Consider the following 24,155-nt stretch of genomic DNA (forward strand, 5'->3'; position numbering starts at 1 on the left):
TAACACCGATTTCAATGAAACTTCTTCCATTAGCACCAAAGGGACGACGGTGAGTAAGGTGGGCCTAAAATTGTCGCGCTATCGGGTACCGTTTTGGCTGTAGTTCAGGAACAAACAAACAAACAAGAGTTTTAGTATATAGAAAGGCAAAACAAGGGCAGATGGGACTAGTGTAGATGGAGCATCTTGGTCGGCATGGGCAAGTTGTTTCCATGCTGTATGACTCCATGACTCTAACAACGCGACCTGGAAGAAAATGTTAATATTTTTCAGATTATCTACAATGAGTTTGCTCCATAAACAGAGTAAAATCTATTTGAGGTAGGAATTAATCTGATGATGAGCCTGTTAAGTGAGCTTGTCTGGTGCGTACCAGCTAAAGGCAATGATAGTGCTGGCTAATAGCCAGCCTTCACCCTCTACCAAATCCCCTCTGATATCTGGGCTACGAGTCGCAGTTTACCTTTGCCTTACCCTACTGCCAGACATCCCAACTCTGTGGGACATCATCTATTAATGATGGATACAGAAATAACAGTTCATTTTGTAAACATAAATCCCTTTTATGAAAGAGTTTGGAAGTCTTTTAAAAGCATGAACAAGCAATGGGCTGCCGGGCTCCGTAGAGACCAATGGTCAGAACCTGTGCAGCAGGTAGTGAGGAACGGAAAGCAAAGTCAGCCAGACCCAGTGTGTTTGATCCCAATGTCCCAGTGCAAGTGTAGGATTAGAGGCGGTTGAGATGAAAGCTTCTTTATGTCGTGAAGTACTTTGTTTTGGAAATATGTTGAAGGACTATGTTTTATACCCTTGCCTTTCTCTTTTGCTGGACTTCCCAACTGTGGGATATCATCTATTATTAATAGATACAGAACAAGAGTTTATTTCTACGACTAGTTTCCCTCTCCTCTGACTCTCAGTCTGAAGAGGGATTTCGACCTGAAACATCACCTATTCCTTTTCTCCAGAGATGAAGCCTGTCCCGCTAACTTTAAAAACAAGAATTGCATATGTAAGGTAATTCATTGAATGGGAGGCATGTTTAGGCATGCTAAGCACAAAGTACACTCTATATAGATCCAAGGTCCCAATGTTTTATGAATAGAACAAAAAGAGTTTGAGGGAGGAGATGGATTGAGATTTGACTTGTTACATTTTTGCTTTCGGCGCCTTGTCTCCAAGAGTTTGACAAACATTTCTTGGAAATTGGAATGTTCCTCCTCCAGGTGCATTTAAAACAATGGTTCCCCAAGCTTTTGTCCCAAATGTGGCTCCCATCATGAAATCAAGAAAGGAAACAAAGGTTCATTTCCCTCTGCAGATGCTGCCTGACCCGCTGAATTCCTCCAGCACTTTGGTTTTGCTCAATATCCCAGCACCTGCCTTCAAGACAGTCTCCAAGAGTGTAACAGCCTTTCCAGAAAACTGAACCCCGTCCCCAAGTAAGGATTTAATTGTTCTATCTGGGACTTATGACAGTACAACACTCTTGACTCTTGACATTCAGGGCAGCTGCCAATGTTTGCAGCACAGCGATCAGAGTAGGATATCAGCTGTGAAGAGTAAATATACTGCCTTTTTTCTTTTAATAACAGCAACTGCCTATTGTACGAGAGTCTAAAACCAGAGGGTCGGTGTTTAAGGTGAGAGGGAGAAGGTTTAAAGGGGATCTGAGAGGTGCTATTTGGAATGAGCTATCAGAGGTGGTGGTGGAGACAGGAACACTACCTGTATTGATTGTGTGGTTGAATGAGCAAAGGTATAGACAGACAGGGAATTAATGCAGGCAAGTGAAATTAGTGTAGACTATCCATGTTGGGCCATGTAATGCCATTCCTGGCAGCTCGTTCCAAATAACCACCACCCTCTGTGTGAAAAAGTTGTGCCTCAGGTTCTTATTAAATCTTTTCCCTCTCAGCCTAAACTTATGTTTCTTCAGGAGTCAAGAGGATTTTATTGTCATGTGTCCCAAAATGGAACCATAAACAATTCCCCTACCCTGGGGAAAACACTGTGCATTCACCCTATCTAACTAATCCCCTTCATGATCTTATACACCTCTGTAAGATCACCCCTCAGCCTTCTGTGCTCCAAGGAATAATGTCCTAGCCTGCCCGAGCTGTCCCTGTAGCTCAGGCCCTCAAGTCCTGGCAACGTCCTTGTAAATGTTCTCTGCACCCTTTGCAGTTTAATGGCATCCTTTCTACAGCAGTGACCGAAACTGAACACAATGCTCCAAGTACGGCCTTACAACGACAAACCTGTGGAGGGGTTCCACTGAGCGAGGTTGCACGGTGAAATGGACGATCTCCCCTGTACCACCTGCTATCTTGGAGCTTTTGTGGAACGACACGATTTCAGCTGCAAATAATTGGTAACCCAATTTAATCTGGGTAAAATCAATCCTTGATTATAGACAGGTGAAATAAATATAAAAATGAGGCTCTTGCCTCTGTTTCTGCTCAGATTTCACAGGGAGATACATTGTAAAGTTACCAGCTAGTGACAGTACTGGGACTGGGACTGGGACAGTCTGAAGGGTCTCGACCCCAAACATCATCTATTCTTTTACTCCAGAGATGCTGTCCGACCCCCCCCTGAATTACTCCATCTTTTTGTGTCTATCTTTTGTTATAATTTTTTTTTTAAATTTGCAGCAAACATCCTTTCTCCATCGCAATGTTATTAGAGATGATTGCTGAGAGAAGCAGTGAAACTGGCAAAATACCTGGTATCATTAATTGACAGCCAATGGTTATCAATGAATATCAATTGGTGATCAATGACAATCAAGTGCCTGCTCAATGACTGGCAGTTCACTCTTTGCTCAGACCTCTATGTGGTACTCTATATGTGATACATTAATCTCATTAAAAGTAAATCAGCTTTTGAAAACACCAGTTCAAGGTTGTCAAATTTCCCACCATGGCACCAAAGTCCTTGAGGCCCAAACCTGCAATCCCATTCACACTTTGCTTTATTATGCCCTGATCTGTCTTGTTGATATGTTGCCACCTTGAAGGCCAGGAATGTTTTATTTAAAGCTCGGTTGCCTCACTGATAGATGAATCCTAAATCTAAAGCTGTTATTGCCAGCAAGTTAAAAAATAATCTAACAGAGACAATTTATGTGCATTGTGCAGCATCTTTGGAGCCTGTGGCAACTAACACAAGGACATCCTGTGTGAAAGAGATGGGAAATGAACTTAAAATTCATGTTTGCTCACATTCTCAAACTGGTGAGGTGGAAGCAGGGAGTTTATTATCCAGATTTGTGACAATACCTTGTCCTGGTACGGACTGGAGTTCTGCAAAAGCTGAAGTTTGGAACAGCTGATTATTTGGAAGGGATTTCATTAAAGAGTTACCCAACTGTGAACCCAGGAAATCTTGCATGAACTTCAGTCGAACTGGCAGAATCCAACCTTCAACCACTTTTAGTGCAGCACTAAATTTGATAATTGGTGCAAACTAAAATTAATTCAAATTTAAGTAAATTCGAAATTGAACAGAATTTAATTTTCTCCAATTTTTTTATGCTTTCAAGAAGGCAAATCTAAACTGACAAGCATTTAATGAAAACATTGAGGAATTATCACAAATGGTGTGACAGGCTCTTCATTAGTTTTCTATGGAAACTGGACAATGGAATTAAACTTTCATGCTGGTTTTGTAAATGAAAGGAGGTGGAGAATGTGAAGGGCAGGAATACTGAGTCACCACACAACTGGGAGTGGAAATAAGAATATCTTCCTGTGGTTCTGGACAGAGCATTGTTACTGGTGAAGGATGCTGGCTTTGTGATCTTGAGGTCTGGCGTGCTTATTTCAACTCCGATCAGTCACGGTAGAGGCGCAAGAATAAACCAACTCGGTCTTAAGAGATTTCTAGTCTTTTTAATTAAAAACATTTGGTCAGATGCTGAGGGGTGATCTTATAGAGGTGTATAAAATCATGAGGGGAATAGATGGGGTGAACGTAGAGTCTTTTCTCACAGAGGCTAAGCAAGAACTAGAGAGTGTAGATTTTAGGTGAGAGAGGAAGGATTTAATGGGCACCTGAGGGGCAATGTTTTCACTCAGTGGGTGGTGGGTGTATGTTATTGGTTGCATCCACAATTTCTGCAGCCACTTCTAATGTAGGATGTCCAGAATAAGGCTTTTTTTTGTTTTAGTTCCCTTTTACCTTTCTATTATTTTCTCTGTACTGCAATTAAATCTCTTACTGGCTCCACAATATGTTGCTGTGTTCTTCATTGAAGATACAAAGTATTAATTTAATACCTCAAACATATTTTAAATTTCCCCATTATAATTTCTCCTGCCTCCATCTCCAAAGCCCAACATTTAATTTTCCTACTTCCTTTTACCAATTAAATATTTTTAATATGTTCCTGCCAGTTATTCATATAAGGTTCCTCACTTGTTATCAAGTTTCTGTTTATCTGGTCTCTAAACTGTGGTCCTCAGGGTAACTAGTGTGCTTGGTTATATTACAAGACAAGCTTTAAAAATATATATTTTGCTCTCCTTGACGTTTTTCAGTAAACTTTGACTGTGGAATTTCTCTTTCTCAATGGAATGTACATTTGTTGAGAATAATTAAATATTTCTTTCAATATTTGCCTCTGTTTCCCCAGCTACGCTGACAGTCGAATTTCCAATCCACCTTGGCTGACTCACACTGCCTACAAAATGACTGACTTTATTTAAATTCAAGACCTTACTCCTGACTGAATTGTGTTCCTCTCAAAACCAAAATGCCGTTGCAATCTGCTTATTTTTCCCTCAAGAATCCTCTATCATGATATTAGTAATTAACCTAACACAAGGCGAGGCTCAACGGCAATGTACTCCAGATCCCAGAACGTGATGTCTAGGAATCTGAACAAATTTGAACCTGTAAACAAAGTTGAGAAACTAACTTTTGCCGACTTGGTTCACCCGATCTTGTCTGTACCCACACAATTATTAAATTACCTTTGCTACAAACTCTTCTTGTTTCTGATTGTTAGCCTGCTCCCATCAATACAATACGCACTAGCTTCTCATTTTCACCCTAAAAACAGCTTACAATGGCCTGTTTCCTTTATCATCGTTACTTTCATTCATTGTTCTTTATCTCTCCACATCACCGTCTATATCTCTCATTTCTCTTATCCCTAACCAGTCTGAAGAAGGGTCTTGACCCAAAATGTCACCCATTCCTTCTCGAGATGCTGCCTGTCCTGCTGAGTTACTCTAGCTTTTTGTGTCTATCTTCGGTTTAAACCAGTTTAGTAGTTCCTTCTTACACAATACATTTTGCATAACTGGATCAGACTGAAAAAGGGTCCCGACCCGAAACATCATCTGCCCATTCCCTCCACAGATGCTGCCTGACCTGCTGAGCCCTTTGTTATTTGCTCAATATTTTTTTGTTCCCAGTTAACTCTTTTCCGAGCCTAACCTGATTCTGCTTCCTGTTCTTTGTGGCCAGAATCATATCTCATGGAAACTTTGATGTATTCTTTGTATCTCCTACCTTCACCTTTCCCATTTGAATCCTTGACATACCAGAAACTATATGAAAACATTCTCAAAGCTAATGAACTTGAAATGGAACTGACTGTTTATTAACTTCAAATTTATTATGGTGTAGCCTTAACTGATTAACATCCACCTCTTTATATTTATCATCAATAAGTTATTTTGTTCTTGTTCACTGTTGTAGATGTTGCATAAGAAGCTCAGACCAAGACACACTAGTGTGTAGAAGCCAGTCCTGCCCTTGAGCCCACACCATCGTTAACAAGGACAGGGTTGATCCAATTGAGACCACATTTCACTTCCCCCAATCCCCTTGACTCCCTTCTTGATAAAATTGTCCTTGACAAATATATCCAATGACTCCACCTCTGCGACAGAGAGTTACAGATGCCCACAAAGCTCTCAGAGAATTAATTCCTCGTCACCTTCATCCGAAATGGGTGACCTCTTATTTCAAAAGGCACTTGACTGATGTACAGGGATAACACAACTAATGCATTCATTGGACAGTGTCATGAAAGTTTCTGGATTACAATAACCAGGAGATATTGTTGGATACATTGTCCCACAACCTCTGCAAGGGGATCTAGGCCAATCTTTGTTCATGGGAGGTAGCATTGCTGGCATGACCTATGTACGTCAAAAAGACCCATCTAGGCTGGACCTGGTCATGAAGACAGATTTCCTCACTTCAATGTACTACATGAGGGTTTACAGCAGTCCAGCACAATTAATATTAGCTTTTCTCTTTCTGCCAAGGTGGGACTTGAACGCTGTTCTCCAGATCAATACTCTAGACCTTTGGATACCTGGCCAATAAATTATCCACAACACTCCTGTCCCTCGAGTCTCCTGAATCATGCAGATTAATCGCACAGTGTCAGCCTGGAGCTACCATTGCCCCTGGGCTGCAGGAAACTTATTGGGCAGCGCACTGACAATCTTGGAAAAGAGAAGGTGGATATTTTAATGTTGCCGTTGGGCTGAAAGACACATTGGTATCCTGCAGGACAAAGGAGAATGGAGAAGTTCTGATCTCTCGGGCATTTAATCTACCGGAAAGATCAGAAGGGTGTTCTACGGTTTTTCTCAAATCGGGCAGCTAAAATGCAGCGCTCACAGAATATTCCACAGTAGCGCTCAGTGGCTCCTGAATGTAGATTGTGGCTTGAACCCAGATCCTCCTAGTTCAGAGGAAGGAGCCGACTGAAGTGACCTGTTGGTTAGATCTTAAGCAACATCAGTTGAAACTTTCTACTGCAAACAGTTCAAGATAATGAGTGTATTTAAATCAATGGCCAGTAGATTTTTCAACCGTTAGGGCATAAGGGGTATTTGGGGCAGGTTGGGGGAGTGGGGGTGGTGGGAATTAAACCAAGCACATCTTGAATGGTAAAACAATTTTCATTTGAGTCATAGAGTCACACAGCGTGGAAACAGGACCTATGGCCCAACTTGCCTATGCCAACCCACATGCCCCATCTGCACTATTCCCACCTGCCTGCGTTTGGCCCATATCGATCTAAACATATTCTATCCATGTACCTGTCCAAAGGCTTCTTAAACGTTGCGATAGTACTTGCCTCAACTACCTCCACTGGCAGCTCGTTCCAAACACCCATCACCTTTTGTATAAAAAAGTTATCTCTCGGGTTCCTATTAAATCTTTCCCCCCTCACCTTAAAACTAGGTCATCTGGTTCTTGATTCCCCTACTCTGTGCAAAAGACCTTGTGTGTTTACCTGATCTATTCCTCTCATGATTTTGTAAATCTTCATGAGATCACCTCTCATCCTCCTGCGCTCCAAGGTATATAATCCTAGTTGCTCATCCTCTCCCTATAGCTCTGTCCCTCGAGTCCTGGCAACATCCTCGTAAATCTTCTCTGCACCCTTTCCAGCTTGACAACATTTTTCCCATAACATGTTGACCAAATCTGAACACTAAATGTGGCCTCACCAACATCATAAAATAACCGCAGCATGACCTCCCAACTTCTATATTCACTATTCTACTCTATCTTTATTTCACTTGTTGTGGGATGAAGGATGCTGGAAAATGGTTCCTCTGAAGAAAGAGCAAAAGGCCGGGAGAAAGCAGAAACCAGCATTTAATTACAATTCAAAGTCACTTGGACAGGTAGAAGGATAGGAAAGGTTGAGGGTGATATGGGTAAACGTGGGCAAATGGGACTACTTAGAAGAGGCATCTTGATCGGCATGGACTAGTTGGGCCGAAGGGCCTGTTTCAGTGCCGCGTGGCTCTAAGGCAATGACGAAGGATGGATGAGTGAAAGGCATGGCTGGGAAGAGCAGCAGTTCCACTTTCAGAAGATAGACACAAAATGCTGGAGTAACTCAACAGGTCAGACAGCATCTCCAGAGAGAACCGAAATGTCATCTATTCCTTTTCTCCAGAGATGCTGTCTAACCTGCTGAGTTACTCCAGCTTTTGGCGTCAATCTTTGGTTTACACCAGCATCCGCAGTTCCTTCCTACATAGTTCCACTTTCTGGATAGTTTCCCATTATTTACTCAGGGCTGCCCAGAGTTGCTTGAATTTGGGAACTCTGCCCAGACTGACTTATTCAAGGCTTCATCAAAAAAGTTCCTCAGGTTACAGGGACCATTCATGGCCGGTACTTCCGTCAATAACAAGGCACAAACGAATGGCTTAAAATGGGATAAACTTTGAATGTGGTAAATTTGTCTGAACAACTGTTAAACACCACATTGTTATGTCAGTCTGTGGAGATTTACTGCAAATTAAATTCTGCAGGAGACTAGCAGGATTATCTGAAACCTGAAGACTTGCTCAGAGCTCTTTAAAATACTTAATCTGGTGAAGAGTGTGAGGTGCAAAGAACGGGCATGAATTCTTCGCTTCCTTTTGTGCTCAGAGATTAGTCAGCCAAAGGCAAAAGGGAATGCCAGAGCTACTGAGCTACAGCCTATGCACTGGTTCACAAGCCAAAATAATACTGCACATCTTCAATCAACTTGAAATTCAATGGCAATAAGAGCACTGCGCCAATAGCATGTTCACTCTGATTACTGCCTGGATAACTGGTATTTTCAGTTCCAAAGGATTTCTTTCAAAAGGCATATCATTAATTCAAAAGTCAATTTCATTATAATCAAATGACAAGAAAAAAAAGCAAATGTAAAAGAATCAAGCGAAGAATATAATTATGATTTTTAACATAGCACAGCACAGGAACAGGCCCTTTGACCCACAACGTCAGTGCTGAACATGATGCCAAGTAAAACTAACCTGACGTTATTCATATCCCACCATTCCCTGCCTGCCCATGTGCCTATCTAGAAGCATTTTACACAGACACTATTGTGTCTGCATTTACCATCACCCCTGTAAGCACATGCCAGGCATTCACTACCCTCTGTGTAAAGAAAGCTTGCCCCACACATCTCCTTAAAGCTATGCCCTATAGTCATTGATATTTCTTCGCTGGGAAAAAGGTATAGATACATATACATGCCTGTATACATGCCTGTATACATACTCCTTGCATGTGCCTGCCCTCATTAAAGGCCAAGTATGTATACAGTCTCCTTGAGACTATGTCACAGTAAATGGAATATTTTAGTTGGGAACTGCAGGACAAGGTCATGTGGGTGGGGGGGGGGGGGGGGGGGGGGGGGGGGGGGGGGGGGGGAGTTGGAGAGATTACTTCGAAATCCAACACAGATTTGCCCTGCATTTGTTGGCTAGTTGTTTGTCATCTGGGAACTTAACCATTTTGCATTGAGAAATTGATTGATTGATTGATTGAAAGTTAGAGCATGGAAACAGGCCCTTTGTTCCACTGATCCCACACCGACCATCGATCACCCATTCATACTAGTTCTGTTATCCACTTTCGTATTAAATCCCTATACTAGGGGAAATTTACAGAGGTCAATTAACCTACAAACCTGTGCATCTTTTAGCATATGGGAGGAAACTGGAGCACCTGGAGGAATCTCACACAGTTACAGGGAGAGCATACAAACTCCACACAGACAGCACCCAAGGTCAGGATTGAACCTGGGACTCTGGCACTGTGAGGCACTGGCTCTACCAGAAATGTATTAAAGAAAATGAGGACTGGAGAACATTGGAACCGAGTCCCCATCAATATGAAATGAAAGAACAAAGAATAATGCATGAAGGTGGCAAACCGAGCCCTGTCTGTGCAGATGGGATTCCATCACACGGAGTGTCAGTTTGTTCTATTATTGTACTAATATCTCTCCGGCTCAAACTCCTAATATGTAGACCGTAACATTGGGAAATAAATATGGAAAACACAACGACAGTCTGGTCATGGGAAGAATCAAACAAAATTTTGTGGTCACTGAAACCAATGAATGAGTACTCGTGGCCCTGATTTGTTGATTAATTAACCAATAAATAATATCTGTCCAACATTGTTAAGAAGTATATTGAGGTAAAATAATGGCTGATATTTTACAATCCTATACTCTGATGGAGAGTCCAAACCTGATACGCCCCCTATCTATTTCCTCCACTGATGCTGCCTGACCCGCTAATTGCTCCAACACTTTATCTTTTGCTCAAGATCTGTAGTTCTTTGTGTCTCCATTAAAAGTTCCATCTGCACTAGTTTGTGAACAGCTTTAAGTTTGAATACAAGAAAATGTTGAATTGGTGCAAAAAAGAAAGTGACACTTTTGCAGTAAATGTCTCAATTCGAGCTGGCAATAATCATTTGATATTCCATCTGTGGATTTAAGGTGTTGCGTGAGGACAAATGATTACTTGTTGTCAGTGATTGTTGGGCTGTTGGTAAGCTCCTGCTTCTCGCCGACAACTTAATGATGACAGCTGACTACTTTGGTCCAAGTAGCTCGGGATTCTGAAATGCCTTAGTCCACTAGTTATTGATTTATAGAGAAATTACTATTATTAGGAGTACTCTGTTCCACTGGTGGATGTGTGAATCCATTTGCTGAAGTAAGAAGACGAAAAAGAAAACACTTCAAGTGTTTGGGGCAAACAGAAGTCTCACTTAAATTATTAATCCTCTGACCCGACAACAATTTAAACAAAATAATTAAAGGATCAAGGACCCTCCCTTGTAGATTTTCTGCACATCCTGTATTGCTAATGTATTAACCATCATATTGGTAGGACAATTTTTACATTTGCCCAGCCAATTAACCTACAAACCTGTACGTCTTTGGAGTGTGGGAGGAAACCGAAGATCTCGGAGAAAACCCAAGCAGGTCACGGGGAGAACGTACAAACTCTGTACAGACGGCGCCCGTAGTCAGGATCGAACCTGAGTCTCCGGCGCTGCATTCGCTGGAAGGCAGCAACTCTACCGCTGCGCCACCGTGCCGCCCCAACTTTTTATGTTTAGTTGGAAAATATTGCAGTTGGAGTCATTTGGCATTCTTTTTTAAAACATAACAAGTGATGGTATGATCGTACACATCAATTAGCAAATGATTACAACTGATGGAATTATATAATTCTCGATTCAGTTTCTGTACAGAATAGTATGGTTTTAGAATGTGTTTAGTGCGGGTGTCGAAACTCTCTTCCACCTGTTCACTTGTCGTGTGTCTGAGGAAGGGTCCCGACTCGAAACATCACTTATCCATGTTCTCAGGAGATGCTGCCTGACTTGCTGAGTTACTCCAGCACTTTGTGTGTTTTTTTTCCATGTTTCATTGTTTAACCTATTAATGAAAGTTTATCAGACTGAACCTGGTGGTGGAGTCTGGAGTACTTACTCTCGACTGTCAAGCTGATAGGCTGGCTGGTTTTGTTTTCTCCGTTCCTGTCGTTCACTGCCTGCACGTAGTATCTCCCCGTGTCTGGAGCGACTGTCGACAGGATGACAAGTGTGTTCTCCAAGGTAATAGCTCTGTTGGGACAAGGTGAGAACAATGAGGCCAGCATATTGTGTAGTCTGCCTGAGTTCTCTTCAAGGGAACAATGTGCTCTGTGCATCTGGAGTCCAAATATCTAAACTCAGTGGAAATCGCACATTTTACACCTGATGCTGTGATCCACAACCTCCAACAAGGTTTCTGGTAACTGCAAGTGAAACTGAGTTCCATCTTTGAGATAGAAGTTTGGCTTGAGTCTGGGAGCAATGAGGAATCAAACATGATGCAGCTAAACATCTTTTCATCAACTTTACTATAAAACTTCTTTTGGTTAATCTGCCAGGCAGTTGAATGTTCAGTATCTAACTACTATGCCAGTGTTTACATTTTGGATTGCATCAGAATTTCTCCAAACTGCAAAGATTATTGACAAATTTCCAAGACGTCTTAGCAGAGTTGAAGTAAAATACTAAAGAAAAACATTTGATCCCAAATGTAATTAGTTATCTAATAAATGTCACCGTGTCCTCTTCACTTGAAAACAGGTTTCCGACATGACAGGCTCAGCATTGAGAGTTAGATTATTAAAGAAGCATTTAATCTTGCACCAAGACATATTATTTCAGTGATATATTTATCATGCAGACTTATCATTCCAGTCAGGTGAGGATTGGCTGCACACAGCTTCTGTACACAAGATAAATGAGGTGATGCGACAAGACTATCTATATCTACATGATGAAGTGAGTCTCCCAGTTGCCTTTAGTGTTAGAGGCTCAGGAACTGTAATACATCAGCAGCATAGATGGCTCACTGTTATGGTCCTCATTTTTTTTTTTCTTTCACATTATTTCCACTGAAGTGGACCATCTTCAATCATCAGCAGGGATGGCTTGGTGTCCAAGGGAAGAAAGTTTCAATTAAGTGAAGCAACATGTCCAGTTGATTCATTCTATAATGTTGGTTCATGTGCTGGTACCAGACCATAGTGAAGTCCAATTGAGAAGCTAACTTTGAAACACTTGGTCAATTATTTTGCAGATTCAATAAAGTCATCGCTACTTTTTGAACTCATTCTGCATTTTAGACGTACATCTTGGGATACTTTCATGTTAATTTTATTTTACTCAAAAAAACTAAACTGAGTAATATGTAGATTTCTAATCACCTTTCAAATTGCACCTCACTTATAAAGATATTGTATCAGATAAATCCTTGAAATGGGATGAATTAGAAGCATGTCTAATGTCGTCCCCACACCCACCACACACACACACCCAGCTCACCATTCCCACAGTAGCACCACTGTGTCGAGCTATCCTGTCCATTTTATGCAGTGATGTATACATCTTTAGAATTATGCTGCAAATGAAATTAAAGTCCATGACCTTACCAAAGTAGCTGGGGTCAATCATTAAATGTGATGAAATAGCTCCTCTAAATGTTTAAATGTAAAATAATTTTGATGTAATAAGTGTTCTTTTGCATTTGGAAAAGCTTTATGTGAGATGTTGAGTTTGGAGTGGATGGTGGGCAGGAATGTGGATGATTATGGGAACTAATTACCATTAATACATCAATTTAATAATCTTTAATTGCCCATTTAAGATCAGCAGAAGCAGGCTCCACAGAGAGCTGCAGCAGTGTGCTGTGATTACAATAAACAAGTGCTCTGATAGAGTTCAAAATCAGACAATGAGGCTCATCTGAGCAAATTTAGCACCAAATTATATCTGCAATTTTCATAAATGATCTAAACATTCCAGTTTAGAAAGTGCACCAAATGCGACCTATCTTTTTCCCTCTGACAATGGGAAATTCATTTTTAAAATTACTTGTAAAGTATTTAGTTTGTATTCACTCGATCCACTTCAGCACTGCATGACACGAGACTCACAGCGTGACAGCAGTAGTCAAATGTCACGCAGTTTACTCAAGTCCGATACTAATTCTGTGCACAAAATGTGGTCCTTCCTGCTGTCAGTGCTGTGGGATTACGGAAAGCAGAGGCAAGAGAATTAAGCTAAACAGGGAGAACTGATCGGTGGGCAGCAAATAAAGAACTTCAAGTGTGGCTAACGGCACTAGTATATCTTTCATGTCACGTCAGTGTTGCAGGTCTCTCTGTACCGGTCTCAAGAGTAGAGTCCCACTGTCACTCATTTTCTCACTGATTCACAGAGCTTCAAGTAAAGACATTGAGTCTGGGAATAAGTGTATGCAGTGTGTGGGGATGAGTGTGTGTAGTGTGTGGGGGTGAGTGTGTGGGAGTGAGTGTGTGCGGGTGAGTGTGTGTATTGTGTGGGGGTGCGTGTGTGTAGTGTGTGGGGGTGAGTGTGTGGGGGTGAGTGTGTGGGGGTGAGTGTGTGTGTAGTGTGTGGGGGTGAGTGTGTGTAGTGTGTGGGGGTGAGTGTGTGTAGTGTGTGGGGGTGAGTGTGTGTGTAGTATGTGGGGGTGAGTATATACCATGTGTGGGAGTGAGTGTGTGGGGGTGAGTGTGTGTAATGTGTGGGGGTGAGTGTGTGTAGTGTGTGGGGGTGAGTATATAGAGTGTGTGGGAGTGAGTGTGTGTAGTGTGTGAGGGTGAGTGTGTGTAGTGTGTGGGGGTGAGTGTGTGTATTGTGTGGGGGTGCGTGTGTGTAGTGTGTGGGGGTGAGTGTGTGTAGTGTGTGGGGGTGAGTGTGTGTGTAGTGTGTGGGGGTGAGTGTGTGTAGTGTGTGGGGGTGAATGTGTGTAGTGTGTGGGGGTGAGTGTAGATAGTGTGTGGGGGTGAGTGTGTGTATTGTGTGGGGGTGTGTGTGTGTAGTGTGTGGGGGTGAGTGTGTGTAGTGTGTGGGGGTGAGTGTGTGGGAGTGAGTGTGTGCGGGTGAGTGTGTGTATTGTGTGGGGGTGCGTGTGTGTAGTGTGTGGGGGTGAGTGTGTGGGGGTGAGTGTGTGGGGGTGAGTGTGTGTGTAGTGTGTGGGGGTGAGTGTGTGTAGTGTGTGGGGGTGAGTGTGTGTAGTGTGTGGGGGTGAGTGTGTGTGTAGTATGTGGGGGTGAGTATATACCATGTGTGGGAGTGAGTGTGTGGGGGTGAGTGTGTGTAATGTGTGGGGGTGAGTGTGTGTAGTGTGTGGGGGTGAGTATATAGAGTGTGTGGGAGTGAGTGTGTGTAGTGTGTGAGGGTGAGTGTGTGTAGTGTGTGGGGGTGAGTGTGTGTATTGTGTGGGGGTGCGTGTGTGTAGTGTGTGGGGGTGAGTGTGTGTAGTGTGTGGGGGTGAGTGTGTGTGTAGTGTGTGGGGGTGAGTGTGTGTAGTGTGTGGGGGTGAATGTGTGTAGTGTGTGGGGGTGAGTGTGTGTAGTGTGTGGGGGTGAGTGTGTGTGTAGTGTGTGGGGGTGAGTGTGTGTAGTGTGTGGGGGTGAATGTGTGTAGTGTGTGGGGGTGAGTGTAGATAGTGTGTGGGGGTGAGTGTGTGTATTGTGTGGGGGTGTGTGTGTGTAGTGTGTGGGGGTGAGTGTGTGTAGTGTGTGGGGGTGAGTGTAGATAGTGTGTGGGGGTGAGTGTGTGGGGGTGAGTATATACCATTTGTGGGAGTGAGTGTGTGTAGTGTGTGGGGGGTGAGTATATAGTGTGGGAGTGAGTGTGTAGTGTGTGGGAGTGAATGTATGTTGTGTGGCAGTGGTTTTATAGGTGGCAGTGATTATATAGTGTATGTATATAGGATAGCAGTCACTATAGTGGTGAGAGTCTTTAGGGTGGTCGTGGTTATACGGGGTGTGTATATATCCTGTGGCTGTGTTTCTATAGGGCGAGTGTATATAGTGTGGCCGTCGTTATATGGTGTGAGTGTGTGTGGGTAGCAGTGGTTATATGGGGTGAGTATCTTTAGTGTGGCAGTGGTTATGTAGTGTGAATGAATTTTTGTAATATTGCATCTCTTTTCCCACTGTACAGAGTGCCCTTATGATAAGACGTTACAATCTTGGTTCAACTTTGCAAAATTAAATTTGCCCAGAATTTGACTGCCTTTTTAAAAATTCTGTTTGTTGGAAACCATCAAACATCATGTGTCCAAATACAAAGTGGATTCTAGTTATATCATATCTGATAATTGTGAATATTAACAAAATGCAATATAATATTAAAGTTTCAATGTATTCATTCCAATCACTGGATATAATTTCATAATATCAGGCATTTGTTCTTGAATTAACAGTATGTATATAGATAGAAGAAAGGCAGCAATATTTTGTTACCATTTAGATACTGCATTGAAATGGTGGAGATGGGATGGTGGGTGTTGTTTGGTCTTAAATCATCACTGGAGATCTTTCACGCCACACGGATCATTAGCTTGGCAATTAAGAAGGTTTGCCGATCATGAAAAGCACCAATTCAATTTTTTTTTGCACGTTAGAAATGATCAGGTGGCTACATGAACACAACAGGAAGTTTTAAGGAACTGTGCGCTCCTACAGAAAATAATAGTGTTTCTTGGGCTAAACAAAGCTGAAAATCGATTACAAATAGTTAATGAAAAAGTAAAAACAATAGTGAAAGTAAGGACAACTGAAAAAAAATATGAATACAATAGATGTTTGCCAGACGTTGCAACAGTACTGACAACATTTGTACATTACTTGCTGACGAAGGGTGAAGAGCAAAGTTGGGGCAAAGAGCAGCAAGGGGTGTACAGGTTATGGCAGAGAAATTTGTGAAGTGAGTCTTCGTTACTTCGCTACAATGCAACACACATGTCCAAATATGAGTCTGGAGTTCCAAATTATAGATCGGGAGATGAATTCAGTCTGAATCAGATAATGGTCAACAGCAACTAATTAGGTTTGCATCACGAACACTGACAAAGGGCTTATGCTTAAGTTCACAAAGAGTTGTGAAGAATTTAATTTAGGAGTGCAAAAGTCTCATCAATCTGACTGGGCAGATCTTTTACCTAGCTCGGAGACCATAAGCTTTTTGAAATGCTGGAGTAACTCAGCAGGTCAGGCAGCATCTAGGAGAGAGGGAATGGGTGATGTTTCGTGTTGAGACCCTTCTTCAGTCTGAAGAAGGGTCTCGACCCGAAACGTCACCCATTTCCTCTCTCCTAGATGCTGCCTGACCTGCTGAGTTACTCCAGCATTTTGTGATACCTTCGATTTGTACCAGCATCTGCAGTTATTTTCCTATATAAGCTTTTTGAAGGTTATGTTGATTGCTGCAAGAAGGGTATTTATATTTTCTTAACAGTGGAAATAGGTGGAGGTGAAGTATTTTGGATTCAGTACTACATTGGAAGATACTATTAACATAATCAGGCTCTATTTTCTCAAGATATGGCTTACCATGAGAATAAGTCTGAGATAACAAAATCAGTTTATTTGTTTTATAAAACAAAGCGCAATAAAGCTTAAACTTATTTTACCATCTCATCCAGCATTAAATGTTGCAGCTGAGAAATCAGTGAGAACTGTCAAAGAAGCATTGAAGAAACAAATACTATAGAGGAAGCTCACGTCAAACCTTTTTGTTAAACTACTGTGACAGCACATTCCAGAGCAGGTCCCAGCCCCGCTGAATCACTAATGCTCAGAGGGCTCAGAACACAGCCAGATCTCAAGGGGACAATGGAAGAGAGACAGACTGTGGAAAAAATGACAAGTTTCTACTGAATGGGCCCACATGGACATGATGCCAACAACCAGGTCCTCGGGGAAGATCAAAACAAACCGGAAAACGTGAGTTAATCCTGTCAATAGTAACAAGGCACAGTCCACACTTTCCTGTCAAATAAGTGACAGCAGTGCATATAAATGAATGACACGAATGTGAGGCCCAGTGGTGCGGCAGGTAGAGCTGCTGCCTCACAGCGCCAGAGACCCGGGCTTGACCCTGATCTCAGGTGCTTTCTGTGTGGAATTTGCACGTTCTCCCTGTGAGTTTCTTCCGGGTTCTCCGGTTTCCTTCCTCATCCCAAAGAAGTGCAGGTTTGCAGGTTATTTGGCCTCTGTAAATTGCCCCTAGTGCATAGGGAATGGGCGAGAAAGTGGGATAACATGAAAGGGAGGTTGATGGTCGGTGTGGACCTGGTGGGCCGAAGGGCCTGTTTCCATGTTGTGACTTTCAATCAATCATTCAATCAATTTATCAGTTCAAACTGTAAAGTACTTGTATGAGTGAGAAACATCTAGCCAACGAATGTAAGACAAACTGTGTTGGATTTAGAAGTCATCACTCCACCCCCTTTCTCACACAACCTTGTCCTGCAGTTCTCAACTGAAACATTCCATTTGCACCGGAGGCTAAAGGTGTCACTGTGACATTGTCTCAAGGAGAGTGTACACATACTTCCAGTGGCCCTTAATGGAGAGCAGGCACATACCCCAGGGTCGGGTGGTGAACCAGTTGCACATATTCTCTCCCTCCCACTGGTTGACCATTGATTCCACATTGCTCGGGTTCAATGTAATGGAGGTGTGCACCTGCCCGTACACTACAATCCCAAATGTATCTAGCTAAACCTGGGAGCACTCAACCCAGCCAGGGATTCATGTGGTCACAAGGAGAACATGTAAACTCCACATTGAAAGCACCAGAGAGTGTCAGAAGTTATGTGGAGAGGGCAGGAGAATGGGATTGGGAGAGAGAGATAGATCAACCATGATTCAATGACAGAATAGACTTGATGGGCCGAATGGCCCAATTCTGCTCCTATCACTTATGACTTTATGAGTCTGCCATCCCTGGACCCAAGGGCGTCAGAAACTCCACCAAGGAATTCCAGGTGTGATGTTTTATTCAGTCCCTGCACCCCTTGGTCTGGGAGAAGCATGCTGGTTCTCTGTGTGTGGATTTATCTCCATCCAGCAGGTGGAATATACCCGAGGATGTAAACATGCTTCCCTGCATGATTTACAGATACATTTTCTGAAGTGGTTATTAGGCAGAACCAGTAGAAGCAGTGGTGATTACTGGAAGATTGATATAATTACTGTGGAAACTAAGCATTACTCATTTCAAATATGATCAATGAATATGGATAATTAGGCAAATGCACTGCGCGATATTGTACACAAGTTTATACCTGTCATGTAAACACACAGTTTAAGATTTAAGTGTACGACTACTTTAAGGTGATAAATTTATACATATTCAAAAACTAGCAGTGTAAAAATACATGATTCCCCAATTAAAATCTGCAATTTCTTACAATCCTGAAGCATAAGTGGCATCAAAATAACAAAAACTGAGAAAAGAAATCATTAAACATAGCTATTGACAGGAACAACAGCAATCATCTGAGTAAAGATCATCAAAAATCAATTTAATTCAAACACAAGTGGGGTGGAACACATCAGGTCAAATATTCTTCAACACCCATCGTAATAAAACAGGCAGGGCAGCCTTGGGAAGTTATTACATGTTGCAATTTGGATCTTCACAAATAATTTTCCAGCAAGTGTTCAACTCAGGTAATAAAGGAGCTACAGGGAGATGTGTCACAAAATGCTGGAGTAACTCAGCAGGTCAGGCAGCATCTAGGAGAGAGGGAATGGGTGACGTTTCGGGTTGAGACCCTTCTTCAGACTGATGCCAGGGGGGCAGGATAAAGAAAGGATCCTTTTTTTGTCCCGCCCCCCCTGACATCAGTCCGAAGAAGGGTCTCGACCCGAAACGTCACCCATTTCCTCTCTCCTAGATGCTGCCTGACCTGCTGAGTTACTCCAGCATTTTGTGATACCTTCGATTTGTACCAGCATCTGCAGTTATTTTCCTATACAGGGAGATGTGGGTCTTTTACAAGAAACCAGTTGTGAGGAAGTGATGAAACCAGGCATGACAACTCTCATCGCACCATGTAACTGCCAGGACTCCACAAATATTATTCCACCTACTGCACAATTCAAGAAACATAATATTGCAGCACAGAATCATCGCAAATGCTTTGGAGCTCCATTGCCTGAGCCAATATAATTTTCACGTTTATTTGTATGTCTGCATTTTCTTCCCTCTCGATGTCTTTAGAATATGAGCAAAGCAGCTGTTTTTTGAAGTAATTAAGTCAGAGTAATTAATGAAAAAGAGTTTCACAATTTGTACTGGCTTTGAAAACTAAACAATTACAAGTGATTACAAACAAGCTTTCATGATTCATTAGTGAAAGGTTGAGGAAGTTAAATTAACATCAACAATTGAAGTTGAGGCAGCGTTTGGTTAATGTTCACAAGTTTTAGGAGCAGAGATAGGCCATTCTGCCCATCAAGTCTCATCCACCATTCAGTCATGGCTGATCTATCTTTCACTCTCAACCTCTTTCTCCTGCCTTCTCCCCATAACCCTTGACACCCTTGCTCATCAAGAATCTGTCAATCTCTGCCTTAAAAATACCGAATGACTTGACCTCCACAGCTGTCTATGGCAAGGAATACCACAGATTCTTTACCCTCTGGTTAAAGATGTGTCATCTTCTGGTTTAATACATGGACATACTGGCTAGCTTAACGACTTAACTTAAAAATACCCCGAGCAGTTCAAACACATTTTTCATCAGTCAATGTCTCTACTTCCTAAGAAAGATGAGGAGATTCGGTATGTCCCTGAAGACTTGTGGCAAGATATACAGTAGAGACCATACTGACTGGTTACATGAAGGTCCAGGAACGAAGGAGACTCCAGAGAGTGTTAGACTTTACCCTGTTCATCATGGACCTGCCCATTATTGGAGGGATCTATATCAGGCGCTGCATCACAAAGGCAGCCAATATCAATAAAGACCCACATTACCCTGGCCACGCTCTCATCTCGCTGCTACCATCGGGATGAATGTACAGGAGCTTGATAACCGTGATAACCAGGTTCATGACCAGCTTCTTCCCAGCGACCATCAGCCTCTTGAACATTGCACAACACTAACCTCATCTTCTATGGACCGTGTTTTATTTGCAATATGGTCTTTGGCTTTGCACTGATACCATCTGGTTACCTAGTGTTACTGATTATTTAAGTATAGTATTATTGATTATTGCATACTCATCTGTGTGATTTTGGATTAATGGGCCTGTTAAGCTGCAGGAGGTAAGAATTTCATTGCTCTGTTACCTGTACATATGACAGCTAAACATTCTTGACAAGATGAAATATAAAGAAAAAAAATCTGAAAATTACCCAAGAACATTTCCCTCCTTAAACAATAATGACATTATTTAGTATAGCTTTAAGGCAAAGTTAATTTAAAAATGCAGGATAGAGATATCTTACTGAAACTTACATTCGACTACTGGGCGAGATCTTGTGTCCATCTCGGAACCATGTGACCTGGGGCTGTGGGAAGCTGGCGATCTTTGGAGCCTTGATGATTGCAGCATTTCCTTGCGAGACGTGTAAATGCTTTTCTCCAGTCTCGAAGTCTGCCATATCTATGAAACAGCATTTCCAGAAAGTCAGGTTCAAACGGGCTACCTTATTCAAGAAGGGCAGCAGGTAAATTCAGGATATTTCAGGCCAGTGAGTCCAACATCAGTAGTAGGTGATTCATTGGACAAACAACTGAGGGGCAGGGTCAACCTAGATTTGTAAAAGACAGTCAGGGGAAGATGATATCTGACCAATTTGGTCAAATTTGTGTTGAAGAGACCTGCAGTTGACATGGGCTTCAGGGAATAAAAAATGAACGTTGGAAGAAGTCAGCAGAACAAGCAGCAATTGTGGAGGCAGAAGGGGGTAAATTGATCTCTTGGGTTAGACCCTGAATCAGGGTCATAACCCAAAGCACTGACTTGAACTCTTTGTCTCCACAGATGCCACTTGGTTGGCTAAGTTCTTCCAGCGTTCTGCTTCTTTGTTCTAGATTCCAGCATCTGCAGTCTCTTATCTTCTCTAGTCTTCATGGACTTATGGACATGGGAGACTGGTCCATAGAACGTCTCTTCAACACAAATTTGATCAAATTGGTCAGACATCACTTTCCCCAGGCTATCTTTGATTAATCCCCATTTTTACAAATTTAAGTTAATTCTGCCCCTCTGTTCTATATTCATTGCAAGGCATAAAATGGTACCAACTAGAAGAATGGCACAGTGGCGCAGTGGTAGAGTTGCTGCCTTACAGCGCCAGAGACCCAGGTTTGATCCTGACTATGGGTGCTGTCTGTACGGAGTTTATATGTTCTCCTTGCGACCACATGGGTTTTCTCTGGGTGCTCCAGTTTCCGCCCACACTACAAAGACGTACAGGTTTGTAGGTTAATTGGCTTTGGTTAAAACAAAATGTCTGAATTGTCCCCTAGTGTGTAGGATAGTGGTAATGTACAGGGTGATTGCTGGTCGGCACAAACTCAGTGGGCCGAAGGGCCTGTTTCCAAGCTGAATCTCTAAACTAAACTAAAATTGAACCAAACCAAGTACAGACAAATGGAATTAGTATAGGCGGTCACATGCTGGTTGGCGTGGTACAAGGACCCATTTCAGTGCTGTATGCTTCTATGACCATAACACTGAATGTCTCTTTACATGGAGGGTTTATTCACGAACATCATTCGCAGCTCACTGGCAGAGTGGATTTCCAATTGTCCTTTCCCACTTCAGTGTTTGAATCAAGAGGCACTACAGAGGAGCACAATCAAAGCAATCTGTATCTGCTGTTTACAGGAGTCTGCCGTAAGATGATTAAAGGTAATCACAAAATAATTTCAGGTACTTAGAGTATGAAGTAGTCACTAATAAGCTACTAAATTGCTGATGCAATGTAGCAAGGGGGAAGGACGCTTGTGGGGAACAAGTATACTGATGATTTATTCACAAAATCATACTGATGTATACTGATGAGCTTAGTCTGTACTGTGAATGTAGTGTAGATTATTTGTTTTCTTTCTGAGCAGTAAATTAATTTGTTTTCTTCTGAACAGTAAAGTACTCATTTTTACTGCTCCATAAGCCAGGATAATAGTCCTAATCGTCCAACCTTCCTCATTGCAGACATTGGATTTTTTCTCTGTAACTGTATATTCTGCACTCTGGTATTTTTCTCTTTGCACTTCCTGTTGTACTTGTGTGTGGCTTAATTGTACTCATGTACAGTGTGATTTGACTGGGTAGCATACAGTACAAAAGCTTTTCACTGTATCTGGGTCACTCGACAACAATAAACCAACACCAATATTATTTCTAAGATGATGTAACTTTTCTACATTTCTAAATGTAGGAAAAAAAATGTAGGACTTTTTTTTAACCACTTTTTTTGTGTTTCTAATTCATAGAACAAAGGACCATACAGCACAAGAACAGGCCCTTCGGCCTACAATATCTGTGCTAAACATGATGCCAAGACCATCTCATATCTGCCTGCACATAATCCATATCCCTCCATATCCATTTGTCTATCTCTTAATGGCATCTGAAAGAAATTGAGGGAATTTCGCAGGCCCACACTGAATGTGAACACAGGGAACTGCAGGCGCTAGTTTATAAAAAAAGACACAAAGTGCTGGAGTAATTCAGCGGGTCACGCAGCATCTCTGGAGCCCTGAGTACAGAATGAATGTGTGAACTTTTTTGAAGAACAATCCATTGTGTTGCACAAACAGACAATGTGCTAGTAATGTAATTTCTGTAGCAGTCATCTGCAGCTTGAAATATATGTGCACAATTCTGCTGCAGTCAAATAGACTGTGGTTAATTATACTCATTAAAACAATGTACAAAATCTTCTGTGATTTTCACATTATCGTTATTCATTAATGCTGTTGCCTGATTAGCTCCTCATTATGTGGGTAATTAAGCTGCAGTGTAACACCCCTGGTTTCCCTTCTCCCTTCTCCAACATGCAGCCTGTAAATGTCTGTACTGTCTCTTGGTACCTTGAGCATTGGCGTGCAAGCCTGTAAATCTAAGCTTATTTTGCAGTGATCTATTTGCAACGGTCTCAAGCTGTGTTTCTGCCACAGGTGGAACTAGCGTAGATGGGTCATTATGGTCGGCATGGGCCAAAATTGGGCCAATGGGCCTGTTTCCATGCTGTATGATCCTATGACGAGATCTGGTGATCTTCAGGAGCTGGGAGGTGCCCGACAGGGAGCAGCTTGGTGGTGAGAGCACTGTGTTCACTGCGTGAGCAGGTCACTGTAGTAATGAACACGGGGTTACAGTGAGGAGCTTATGTGTTGGTTGGGTCAGCGCAGAGTTTGAAGACCGAAGCAGAGCTGGAGCAGTCCGAGTGTCCGTGGAACCTTGCATTGTCATCTCTCCGGTCCTCCAAGAGACCGTGTGGTGAGCAGGTTCAGGATGTGGAAACAAGGAACAGCAGACGCTGGTTAATACACTAAAGGACGCAAAGAGCTGGAGTAACTCAGTGGGTCAGGCAGCATCTCTGGAGAACATGGGTCAGGACCTGCTGAGTAACTCCAACCCTTTGTGTCCTTTTGGGGTCAGAAGATGGGTCTTGAGCCGAAAAGTCACCTCCCCATGTTCTTCAGAGGTTCTGCCTGAACTGCTGAGCTACTCCAGCACTGTGTCCTTTAGTCTATTAACCATCATCTGCAGTTTCTTGTTTCCACATTTCCAGGTTGCATGGTGTGCGGGTTGAGGACTTTGGCATTTCCCCACCTTGAGGAAGGCAGCACTGATGCCCTACAGTCAGTGACTCCTGACCAATCTCCCACAGTCAGTGGTCCATGCGCCGATCTCCCACAGTCGACGACTCCAGACTGCTCTGTCAGTCCATCATGAACAGCTCCTCCTGTATCATCTACAACATCGACAAGGCTCGCAACAGAATGCAGTTGCCAGCCA

The 24,155-nt window shown here is 42.4% G+C and overlaps 1 protein-coding gene across 4 annotated transcripts in view; it reads right to left on the reverse strand.

Moving 5' to 3' along the window:
* The window catches only part of sdk2b (sidekick cell adhesion molecule 2b), a 599,240-nt gene that overhangs the window by 231,322 nt on the left and 343,763 nt on the right, over positions 1-24,155 (reverse strand). For all 4 annotated transcript variants that reach the window (XM_078401132.1, XM_078401131.1, XM_078401133.1 and 1 more), the window contains exons 4-5: positions 20,639-20,786; positions 11,291-11,424 (exon numbers count right to left, since the gene is read on the reverse strand). In XM_078401132.1, the coding sequence (XP_078257258.1) occupies positions 11,291-11,424; positions 20,639-20,786 (282 nt within the window). The remainder of the gene's footprint in view (positions 1-11,290; positions 11,425-20,638; positions 20,787-24,155) is intronic.

This window comes from Rhinoraja longicauda, chromosome 6 (assembly GCF_053455715.1).
Source record: "Rhinoraja longicauda isolate Sanriku21f chromosome 6, sRhiLon1.1, whole genome shotgun sequence".
NCBI classification, from domain to species: Eukaryota; Metazoa; Chordata; class Chondrichthyes; order Rajiformes; family Arhynchobatidae; genus Rhinoraja; species Rhinoraja longicauda.